Genomic DNA, 12,406 nt, shown 5'->3' with positions numbered 1-12,406 from the left:
TTGCCTCCACAAACTTCATCAGGTTCAGAGAAACCAATCAGGCTGTCACATCTCAAGGAAACCTTGATGTTCAAAGAGAATTCTGCTATGCACATTAATTCTCAAAACTGCTCAATGACACCACAAAGACAGCTGCAGAGCAACAGGCTTTCCTGGCCCACATCTGCATATTACCACACGCAGCTGGAGAAAGGACATCAGCAGACCTGGGCTTGGGTCTAACTCAGCCACTGAGTTCCCAATCATTTATCACTAAAAGTGTCAACTGATTAAAGCATGGGTTGGTTGATTGATTCATCAATTCACTCATTGTGCAAACATCTGTTGAGCCAATGTTACAAGCCAACCCAAGAATGGGGAAACACACGTGAAGAGGATATGGCCCCTGCCCACAGGAGCTCATAAACTAATAGAGAAGCAAAGTCCAAACATGCAGGCAGTTGGAATAAAGAGCTCTGAACAGGTTAAGCAACTGAGCCTGGACTTCAATCCTGGCTCTACCACTTATTGGTGCGGTGACTTTGGGCAAATTTTACCTCCGCTGTTCAAGCTTCATTTCCTTAGCTGCGGATGGCAATCGTACCTATTACATTGGGTTACTGTCAGAATTAAATGAGGTAATACATATTACTATACATGTCAATAAACTTCCAATAAGTGTTGGCTGTGATTATTATTCTTTATTATTATCTGGGTGGTTCTACTCGATATCTTTTAAGGTCCTTTATAACCCTGAGATTCTATGAATTAGTGGTGTGACCCAGAGTAAGAAATTTAACATCTCTGGGCCTCATGCTCTTTATCTGCTAAATGAAAGGGTATAGCTAAGTGATTGCTAAAGTCCCTTCCTGCTCTGGAATATTAAAAGGCTCTATGATTGATCTTATATGATTTCATATGTGTCTCAGTGCCACTGCTTAGATAAAATGGTATGACAAAGCAAGTACCAAATAAACCATCTTTCTCAGGTGGCCATCTGAATACTTTTTCACTTTAGCTCCTTTAATCTCATAATCCACCCATGCATATATAAACTGTACATGAGGTATGAGTCCCCAAAGAGAAAAACAAACAAGTGTGGAGGAAGCCAGGCCACTGTCCCCTTCCTTTAGGCTGGGTAGTGGATTCTAAATCACAAGTGGGGGAGATGCAAAGAATGAATGGATTCATCCACGCACCCACAGAAGCATCCCACGTACTGAGTGCCTTCCTGTGCCCTACAGTGCCCCCTACTTGTCTCCATGTGCCACTTTCCACAGCGCCATCTTATCTGCCTGAACCAACAACTAAGCTGCTTGAGGGCTGGGACCTTGTCATGCTAACTTTGCATCCTCTATCCCAAGTACAGTGCTTGGAATGTGGGAGGCGCCTAATAACTTAATAATTAATTAAAATTCATACTTCCCTCAGAACCAAAACTATACATTTGCAAAGTGACTAGGCAGTTTGGGGATCTTTTACTAAGAGTCACCAATCCAGAAGTGCCAAAATGGCGATACCCAGGACCTAGAACTAGACTGTCCGAATCTCCTCTCCCCTTCTCTAGCTCGATTTCTCCAACCTCAGAGCTGACTGCCATCAGCCCCGCCTTCTCAGAGTGAAATCATGAAGATGGTGAACCTGAAGCAGGCCATTTTGCAAGCCTGGAAGGAGCGATGGAGTGACTACCAGTGGGCAATCAACATGAAGAAATTCTTTCCCAAAGGAGCCACCTGGGACATTTTCAACCTAGCAGAAGCACTACTGGAGCAGGCCATGATTGGACCTTCCCCCAATCCTCTCATCCTGTCCTACCTGAAGTATGCCATTAGTTTCCAGATGGTGTCCTACTCCTCGGTCCTCACAGCTATCAGTAAGTTTGATGACTTTTCCCGGGACCTGTGTGTCCAGGCTTTGCTGGATATCATGGACATGTTTTGTGACCGATTGAGCTGTCATGGCAAAGCAGAGAAGTGTATTGGGCTGTGCCGGGCTCTTCTCAGCGCCCTCCACTGGCTGCTGCGCTGCACTGCAGCCTCTGCGGAGTGGTTCCAGGAGGGTCTGGAGGCTGGCACTCTGGCTGCTGGGGAGAAGCAGCTTGCCATGTGCCTACAGCGCCTGGAGAAGACCCTCAGCAGCACCAAGAACCGGGCCCTGCTCCACATCGCCAAACTAGAGGAGGCCTCCTCCTGCACAGCCATTGAGCATTCTCTCTTGAAGCTTGGAGAGATCCTGGCCAATCTCAGCAACCCCCAACTCCGAAGCCAGGCTGAGTAATGTGGCACACTCATTCAGAGCATCCCCACCATGCTGTCTGTGCACTCGGAGCAGCCGCACAAAACTGGCTTCCCCACAGTCCATGCACTGGTCCTGCTTGAGGGCACCATGAACCTGACAGGCGAGACACAGCCCCTGGTGGAACAGCTGATGATGGTGAAACGCATGCAGCATATCCCCACCCCACTTTTTGTCCTGGAGATCTGGAAAGCTTGCTTTGTGGGGCTCATCGAGTCTCCTGACGGTACAGAGGAGCTCAAGTGGATAGCTTTCACCTTCCTCAAGATTCCACAAGTTTTGGTGAAATTGAAGAAATACTCTCATGGGGACAAGGACTTTACCGAGGACGTCAATTGTGCTTTTTGAGTTCCTGCTGAAGCTTACACCCTTGCTGGACAAAGCTGACCAGCGCAGCAACTGTGACTTTACAGACTTCCTACTCCAATAATGTAGGAAGCAGGATCTTTTGTCTGAAGCCAGTGTGAACAACCTTATGGCCAAGCGTGCAGCAGACCGGGAGCATGCACCCCAGCCAAAATCAGGAGAAAATGCCCACATCCAGCCCAATCCTGGGCTGATCTTCCGAGCGGAGCCCACTGTCACCAATATCCTCAAGACGATGGATGCAGACCACTCCAAGTCCCCGGAGGGGCTGCTGGGGGCCACATGCTGTCTGGGAAGAGTCTGGACTTGTTGCTGGCTGCAGCTGCTGCCACTGGGAAGCTTAAGTCCTTCGCTCAGAAAGTCATCAATTTGAATGAATTCATGACACATGGCAGTGAAGAAAGCACCAAAGCAGCCTCAGTTCGAGCCTTGCTCTTTGACATCTCCTTCCTCATGCTGTGCCACATGGCCCAGACCTATGGCTCAGAGGTGATTCTGTCTGAGTCGAGCACAGGAGCAGAGGTGCCCTTCTTTGAGACCTGGATACAGACCTGCATGCCTGAGGAGGGCAAAATCCTGAACCCTGACCACCCCTGCTTTCGGCCTGACTCTACCAAAGTGGAGTCCCCAGTGGCCCTGCTCAACAATTCCTCAGAGATGGCGCTGGTGCAGAGGAATTGGCCCGAAGCTTGTCTCAGCATTTCAGCGGCCATCTTGGAAATCCTCAATGCTTGGGAGAATGGGGTACTAGCCTTTGAGTCCATCCAGAAAATCACAGATACTATCAAGGGAAAGGTGTGCAGTCTGGCAGTGTGCGCCGTGGCTTGGCTTGTGGCCCACGTGCGGATGCTGGGGCTAGATGAGCGTGAGAAGTCGCTGCAGATGATCCGCCAGCTGGCAGGGCCACTGTACAGTGAGAACAGTGAGAACACCCCTGCAGTTCTACAATGAGAGGGTGGTGATCATGAGCTCCATCCTGGGGCATATGTGTGCCGACGTGCTGCAGCAGACGGCCACACAGATCAAGTTCCCATCCACGGGCATGGACACGATGCCCTACTGGAACCTGCTGCCCCCTAAGCGACCCATCAAGGAGGTGCTGACGGACATATTTGCCAAGGTGCTGGAGAAGGGGTGGGTGGACAGTCGCTCCATCCACATCTTTGACACCCTGCTGCACATGGGAGGCGTCTACTGGTTCTGCAACAACCTGATTAAGGAGCTCTTAAAGGAGACCCTGAAGGAGCACACGCTGCGGGCAGTGGAGCTGCTCTATTCTGTCTTCTGCCTGGACATGCAGCAGGTGACACTGGTCCTGCTGGGCCACATCCTGCCTGGCCTGCTCACTGACTCCTCCAAGTGGCACAGCCTCATGGGCCCCCCTGGCACCGCCCTCAACAAGTTAGTCGTCTGGTGTGCCCTGAGTTCCTATTCCTCCCACAAGGGACAGGCATCCTCCCGCCAAAAGAAGCGACACCGTGAAGACATTGAGGATTATATCAGCCTCTTCCCCTTGGACGACATGCAGCCCTCGAAGCTGATGCGACTGCTGAGCTCCAATGAGGAAGACGCCAACATCCTTTCCAGTCCCACTGACAGGTCCATGAGCAGCTCCTTGTCGGCCTCCCAGCTCCACACCGTCAACATGAGAGACCCACTGAACCGAGTCCTGGCCAACTTGTTCCTGCTCATTTCCTCCATCCTGGGCTCTCGGACTGCCGGCCCCCACACCCAGTTTGTGCAGTGGTTCATGGAGGAGTGTGTGGACTGCCTAGAGCAGGGCAGCCGAGGCAGCATCCTGCAGTTCATGCCTTTACCACTGTATCAGAATTGGTAAAGGTGTCAGCCATGTCCAGCCCCAAGGTGGTTCTGGCCGTCACGGACCTCAGCCTGCCCCTGGGCCGCCAGGTGGCTGCCAAAGCCATTGCTGCACTCTGAGGGGCTTGGAGTGTCCGCAGGAGCCCTCTGGGAGGGTTCCAGCCCCAGGCGCCTCGAAAGGGAACAGTGAAGAAAGATGAGACATCATTGCTCATATCCACATGATGTAAGAGCCTTGTGTGAGTTTCCAGGTCTTTTCCCTTCTCTCTGACTTATGACCTTTAAGATATCTCCTGGTCTCTTTCTTTCATAACTTCTTGTCCCCACTGCCAGTTCCTGAAGAGTGTAAGCAGCCTGGCTCCTTAGCTCCAGGCAGTCTCACCCCAGCACACCCCCTCCCGTGCACCCTACCCCCTTCCAAGGGTAGATTTACCACCTCTGAGGCTCTCTGTAGGTGCAGAGTATATATATATATATATATATATATATATATATATATATATATATATATATATATATATATATATTTTTTTTTTGGTAATACACGAGGGAAGTTCACCTCAGCTCATTTGTAAATAAAGTCCCCTGTGGCTCCCTTTGTAAAAAAAAAAAAAAAGAGTCACCAATCCAGCAGTGTCAAAAACTAGCTGTGTGACGTTGGGGGGAAGGGATCATTTCAACCCTCTGGCTCTCAGTTTCCCCTTAAGTTAAAGAAAAAAAATGAGGGGAATGGCTTAGATCAGGGGTTGGCAAACTATGGCTCATAGGCCAAATCCAGCCTATGCGCCCCACCCCCAGTTTAGAATAATTTTCACATTTTTAAATGGTTGTAAAAGTAAGCAAAGAATAATAAGTATCAGAAACTGTTAGTGATCCCCTAAAGTGAATATATTTATTCTCCGGCCTTTTACAGAACAAGCTTGGTGGCCCTGGATGAGATTATCTTTAAATTCCCGTCAAACCTGGAAATGTTAGCATTCTAATTCTGCTGGGTTTTCGTGAACAGTTTGATTCTGGCTCTTTGCACAGAATATTCCTAAATCTAAAACAATACTCAAGACACAGTAGATGCTCAATTGTTATTTGCTTAATTGAATAAATAGATTCTACAGCAGCAACCCTAAGAACTAAATCCCCCACCAAGAGGGTAAATTGGGTCAATGCAGATCAAATGATTGCCTAATAAATGCCCCAGGATCAACTTGCCACAACAAGGGGAACACCCAGCTCTATTGGCTCCTTTAGCTGACAGGGGCCCCTGTACCAGCCCAGAGCTCAGATCACCAGGATCACCTTGTTCCACCAAATAAAAAAATACATTTGGCCCTCCCCTAAACAAATCCCTCAGGCAAATTATAAAGCTATCTAGAAGTAGCTATCAGAAACACAGATCATCTGAACAGATCATCTTAATAGCCATAGGCTCAAGGGAATAAATCCCATCCACAATAAGACATATAGGATAATTTAACACGCAACGTTCTGTTTCTCTTTGCCTCTGTTGTTAAGACTATATAATACCAAAACAAGGAATTCAAACATTTATGTCAGGGCAGCAAGCCAATGAAAGTCTAGAATATATGATCCTATTAACACTAATGGAAGTTGGAGCAAGGTAAAGGAGAACATAAAGCTCCCTGCCCCCACTCTCACTACACATACGGCCCCAGAATAAACAGCCAGCAATTATTCCTGTAATGCTCCTTCTCTGTACACCCATAAATCACTCCCGGGATATACCTTCGGCTCATTTCAAGGGACAGGCTTCTTTTCTTCTTTTTTTTCTTCCCTTTGCTCTTCCTGTTTCTGTGTGCCTAGGAGGAGTGCTCCTGAAGGGGGCGGGGGTTGTTGCTTTCCTGCCATCCCTCCATTGAGCATCTCCGGTACAAGCACAGCACACCCCAACCTCACACTGTCAGACTGCCCTTAGAGACTGCAAAGTCGACCTAGAGATTCTGACCTCTCCACTTTCCTTTAAAGAAGCTACCTGGAGCTCTCTCTCCTCTCAGCTGACCAGAGAAGTCCGAAGGCCCCCCATGCCCAGTGATGAGGTGGATTCACACATCTGTCTCCTCACCCCCACCCCTAGTCACCATGCAACAAACACACGGACCTGAAAGGTTAAAAAAAATCCTGTATATCTCAATGCTCACTTCCAGGCTTTTCATAAAGCAGAGAAGAATAGTTTGGATTGCCTAACTGACTCATTAGCTAAGGTTTTTCTAATAGCCAGAAGAGACAGGCGCTGGCTCTCTGCTGACCTCTGCATGAACCTCAAAAAAAAAACCACCCCTTTTTTCCCAGAGTCTTGTTGTTTTTATGTGTTTTTCAACCAAAACAAATGGGTTTAATCTTAGCCGGCATCTTTGATTGCAAGGTAAGGACCTAGCACTTCGGGCTATACAGTTGGATTGTGAGACTCTCGGATGGCTCTTCTCTGATCCCCGGCCCAAAAAGCCTCAGCCACATTTTCTCCAAATCCCACCTGCTCCGGGGACCCAGCATTGCCCTGAGTGCCTGCATCAGCCCTTCTTGGCTGCCCCTGCTCTTCTCCTGCTGCAGCAGAACATCTATAGGGCCCAAAACATCATCACCCTGCAAAAAAGAATCTCTGGAAGGAGTCTAGGTGATTAATGGGCAGGAATGCTGGCTACCTCCACCATAAGATAAAACTGCCATCCTGTCACTTTGTCTCTGTAAAAGGCTTCACAGGCTATTTGCACAAAGAAGAGACCCACATGTGCCTTTTTCTTTTTTAAACTTTATTGGGGAACAGTGTGTTCTTCCAGGATCAATCAGCTCCAAGTCAAGTCGTTGTTTTCAATCTAGTGGAGGGCGCAGCTCACTGGTCCATGTGAGAGTTGAACCAGCAATCTTGGTGTCTCGAGCACCGCGCTCTAGCCAACTGAGCTAAGCGGCCACCCATGTGCCTTTTGAATCTGAAGTTTAATAGGAAGTTTGAGGTAATTTATCTAGGCATTGGACAAATGCTGGCCTACTTATTATTATCAAGTATGGGAAAATTGCATATTAATATTCAATACAGACTACTGTTTATTCTTTTACGTGTACAATCATCTTAGTAAACACGGTACCACCTTTCTCACTCCTTAAAGCAGAATTGACCATTCCCTCTACTTTGGGGGCCCAAGGTACCCTATAAGGACTTTAATAACAGGACCTGAGACCCTCTATTTACTCATTTGTTTATATGATTGCCTCCCCACACCCTACTACTCCAGGCTGTTAGTCCCTGGAGGACAGGACCCCATCATATTCCTTCTTGAGTTCTCAGTGCCCAACAGACTGCCTGGCACACAGCAGGTACTTCATAATACCAGAATGGCAAAGGGGAAGAGGCGGTAAGCATGAAGAGGGTAGAAACTGAATCTGTCTTATTCATTGTTACCTGACCTATAAATATTTTTTGAATTGACAGATGGATTAAAATAACAAAAGAAAGGTGGTACTAAGGCATGCAAGTATACAGCTTGGTTGTAGTCTAATAAATGTCATCTTTTATCAATTCTAAAAACATTTTCACTTACATTTTGATGGGTTGGAAATTAGGATGCATTTTACAATGGATGCTATCTTGGCATCGTGTCATAGTTTATCTGGAACCTTATTTTCTCTTTCTTTCTCAGTGGTGTATAGAATAGTCATACATGTTAGAAATGATGGTGTCATCAATTCAGTGAAATACAATTGTTTGATGTAGCTGTGGTAAGAAGGATTGGAAAGAGGACTGTAAAATTGCACTGAAATTTCCACAAGAGTAGAAACACGAAGAGGTTAGGTCTTTTTAGTGGTTGGTAAACGGAGTGGCTATTTGTCTCACAATGATTCCTCCTCCTCAAATAGCAGCCCAAGTGGGGCTCTCAGTGGCCAAGTCTATGCTAAATGACCCTGCCCTTCTGCCCACCACTGATTGGTTCAAGGGTGGTCACATGACCCAAACTGAGCTAATCATTATTACTCTTTGAGAATTTTTCCTTGGAGCCAGTGAGAGTGTAGGTCAGTTCTTCTCTGCTGTTAACAACAGTGAGATTTAGAGTTCAGGGACAATCTGTGGCCATGCTCCCTGCCGTGTAGGAGAGAAGCAAAAGCAAGAGACAGAATCTTAACATCACTTGAGTCTCTGTGTGGCTCAAATAAGCTACATGCTCATCAAACTTATTTCTTCTTCTTCCTAGGCAAACAGATCACATTTCTCAGCCTCCTTTACCATTATATGGGGTCATGTGCTGAGTAGTAATTGAACGAATGAGGACAGAAGTGATATAAGCCACTTCCAGACCTGGCCCATGAGAACATCTCACATGAGATCCTTCAATCTCCTTCTCCATTTGCAAGTTAAAAGGAGAGAACTTTGAGAAATGCAGAGGAGAAGGAATCCACAAGATAGAAGGAGCCTGGGTCCCTGAAACATAGAAGGTGGCCTAACCAGCAAGCACCATGTTGAATTGCTGTACAAACAAGAAATAAACTGTGTGTTAAGCATTGAAATTTGGGGGTTGTCAGGGCAATTACCTGCTCTACTGTCTCCTGGTTCCAGCTGCGCCCATCCTTCCTATGGTTACATGAAATATCCCAGTATTCTTCCCATAAATCCTTCTTTGCCCAAGTTAGTTTGAATTGGGTTTCTTTCATTTACAACTTAAAAAGAGTTCTGAGGAACACAATAAAAAAGAATGAACTGTAATCAGATGACGTGGTAACAGAAGTAAGTAACAATCCCCAGATATCTAGGGAACACCTAGAAAATTTCTCAGAACGGAGTAATAATTTCAACAAACTGAAACGACAACACACTAAAGACTCTTTTCAGGTTCCAAGGGCTACTAGCTCTAAACTCATAAACCACTTACAGCAAGATGCTCTCTCCTCATTCTCATTTCATTACCAGAAGCATGTACTCAGTTGCAGCAGCCTTGCCTTAGAGTTGACCTACTATCAGGTACCCTCAGGAGCTCTCAACCATACAGAATCCTAACGAGCAAGGTAAACTTCATACATAGCCAGCTCTGCTGTCCCAGGATTTATTGGGAAACAGATCGACAAACAGCTCCAAGAATTCAAATAATTACTCTGGGGTAAATAGCTCTGGGTATTAAGTGTACAACCCTGACCAGAGCTTTCAAAGATAAATATTAAAGAATCGCCAAAGCTCCTGGGAGTATTCATAAGACTATAAATGAAATGATTACAAAAATAAACAGGAGAGAATGATGCCACGAATGCCTACTTGAGCGATGAAAAAGTTTGCGAGGAACTAGAGGCCAGTGATGACAGAGCATACATCCTGCTCCATTTCCAGAAATGTCTCTCATTGAGCCAAGATTGTTTTATAACAAGCACTGTCATCTGTAATACATTCTACGGGCTTCTTGTAAAACACTTTTATACTATACATTGAATTAATAATAACACAGAGTTATTTGTTTGACCCTCAGAACAATAGTATGAAGCTGGGATTGTCAGCAATCCTTCGTTTACGGAAAAGAACAGGCTCAGACAGGTCAAGTGATCATGACCCCAGGATTTGTGACTTGTACCAAGACTTGAGCTCCAATCTCCTAACTCCAAATCCTCTGTCCACGTCACTGTAGCCTCAACTATGAAATACCAGGGCAGAGAAGTGGCCCAACTGGAGGAGACTTTTTCCCAGGGCCATAATTCCTCAACCCATGTTGGAGGTTAGTTTTCTCTGTTTCATGTAGCCATATGTGGAAACTCTCCTGGGGGTTAAAGGGCCTGAGATAGATGCCTGGCCTGCCTCCAAAATCAGCTGGGAAAACACTTCCTGACAAGATACCATAGCTTATGCCCACAGTGAGGCCTTGAGGGAGGAAGACGAGGCCTGAGGCACCGGTTAAAAATGCTGAGACTCCAAGTGATTTTCTCAGAATCTTATAGTTGGAGGCTCTGAGAGCCAGATGACATGGTCTCTCAGGACCCCAAAGATAGATGTAGGGCAAATGAGCTGAAGTTACCCTTTGTTGGGGAGGTAGAGGGGATCAACTACACAAACTTAGCTGGTCTCAATCAGCATTCTCAGATGATTTCCATGAGCCATTGCTAGGAGACAAACTGCCAAGATCAAACACTCATCTACTACCTGGGAAAGGCGAAAAAAAGGCGGGGGGGGTTGACATTTTGGTAAGAGCCATTTATCCCTGGTAGCTGGTGATCCACCAAATCAGAAGGAAGACACAGGAAATTGGGGGAGCTGTCCTTTAGCATATTGGAAAACATGAAGAGCTGGCCTCTCCTATTAATTCCTTGGTTCCAAGGATGGGAGGGAGGCTCTGTATCCCAGTGCAGTTCCTCGGAAATAGAAAAGCCAGGATCCTGAAGAAGACTGGGGTAGTATAACGGACAAAGCCTTGATTTCAACAACCTGTGTTTGGACCACTGCTCAGTTTCTAGTTAGTTGTGACCTTAAGCAAGTCATGACCTCTTTGAGCTTCGGTTTGTATATCTGTAAAGGATAAGAACACCTACCTTAAAGGATTGTGGGAAAGATAAAGCAAAATTATGAATATAAAGGTCATAGCACAGCGCCTGATACATAGTAGGTGCTCAATAAATGTTAGCTCCTAACTTTTCCCCCTCAACCGCCACTTTAATTCCTTAGTATTGGAATTCTAATGTTTACTCATTCTAATTCTTAGTAATTCACTGGTCCTTGCTATCTTGGGAAAATCACATATATTATCCAATATCTTGACCATTTCACTTGCCTGTTTGAAATATAACCATTTGTGACTTTTGTTATAAATATCTCAAATAACTCTTGGCCTTTGGGCCTCTTACTTGTCTACTTCATGATTCTTAAATTTGAAAAGAAGGAAGGAAGGAAGGAAGGAAGGAAGGAAGGAAGGAAGGAAGGAAGGAAGGAAGGAAGGAAGGAAAGGAGGGAGGGAGGAAGGAAGGGAGGGAGGGACTCCCAGGTCTCTCTTCAACCTTATAATCTTTCTCCAATCTGAAAAAGAATCCAAACCTTATAGATATTTGGCACATAGCTGTACTTGTCAATGGTTAGATTCAACTAAACTTTCACAAGACTTAAAATAAAAAGGAGTTCTGAGTCCACCAAAGCTTTCCTAAATTTAATTAAAATGTAGTGTGCTTATGACCAGAGGGACAACAGGAAAGATGAGGTCTTTGTGGTCTTCTTCATTATCTTCCTGGTCTTTGGGATCATTTTCTCTTGACTTCCTCTTATCCAAGACAGGGTCAGATGCCCCTCCTCTATGCGCCAGTCTTCTGTATACACCATTATCAGCACCATGACCATACTGTACAATGATATCTATGTTATGTCTCCTTCACTAGCCTACAATCCCCTTTCAGGCAAGAACAGTGTTCTGCAAAATCTCAGTTAGCAATACCCGCCAACACAGTACCTGGCATATAATAGATACTAAATTAGTGTTGGATGAATGGATGGGTGGGTGGATGGATGGACAGATGGATGGATGGATGGATGACTGGGTGGATAGATGAACAGGGTTTTTAGATCTGGGAGAAACATTATAATCTGGTCTAATACAAGGTCTTCATTTCACAGATAAGGAAGCAGCCTCAGAGCTGTAAGATAACTCAGCCAAGGTAGCCTCAAAAGCAGCAAGAAGATGACAAGTGGTGGCAGTTACATGCCATTTTGACTATGAGTTCAAAGGCAGATATCATTTCTCACTCACCCCCAACGGGAGGCAGTGTAGCTTGGAGGACACAGTGTAGGCTCCACAGCAGTCTTGCTCCTGCCACCTATCAGTCACGTGACTTTGGGCAAGTTATTTCATCTCTGAGTCACAGTTTCTGCAACTGCTAATGGGGACTATTAAAAACTTCAGAGTTGTGCGTATTACATCTGCCAACACACATGAAGTGCCTGGCATAGCACTGGCACTATGTGCTAAATAAATATTTACTGAATGAA

At 45.9% G+C, this 12,406-nt stretch overlaps 2 protein-coding genes across 3 annotated transcripts in view; one reads left to right on the top strand and one right to left on the bottom strand.

Annotated features, from left to right (window-relative positions):
- RAB30 (RAB30, member RAS oncogene family) overlaps nucleotides 1-12,406 on the bottom strand; it is an 85,183-nt gene that overhangs the window by 56,981 nt on the left and 15,796 nt on the right. The gene's annotated exons all lie outside the window — the stretch shown is intronic.
- On the top strand, nucleotides 1,521-4,684 carry LOC109383274 (mediator of RNA polymerase II transcription subunit 24-like). The gene is given in 5 exon segments (XM_019643551.1): nucleotides 1,521-2,616; nucleotides 2,618-2,912; nucleotides 2,915-3,573; nucleotides 3,575-4,451; nucleotides 4,454-4,684. Coding segments are annotated over 5 exon segments (2,967 nt in total). The 5' UTR covers nucleotides 1,521-1,605; the 3' UTR covers nucleotides 4,579-4,684.

This window comes from Hipposideros armiger, unplaced genomic scaffold (assembly GCF_001890085.2).
Source record: "Hipposideros armiger isolate ML-2016 unplaced genomic scaffold, ASM189008v1 scaffold_79, whole genome shotgun sequence".
Classification (NCBI taxonomy): domain Eukaryota; kingdom Metazoa; phylum Chordata; class Mammalia; order Chiroptera; family Hipposideridae; genus Hipposideros; species Hipposideros armiger.
Note: the sequence above shows the minus strand (reverse complement) of the source record. Positions and strands in the feature narration are given on the sequence as shown.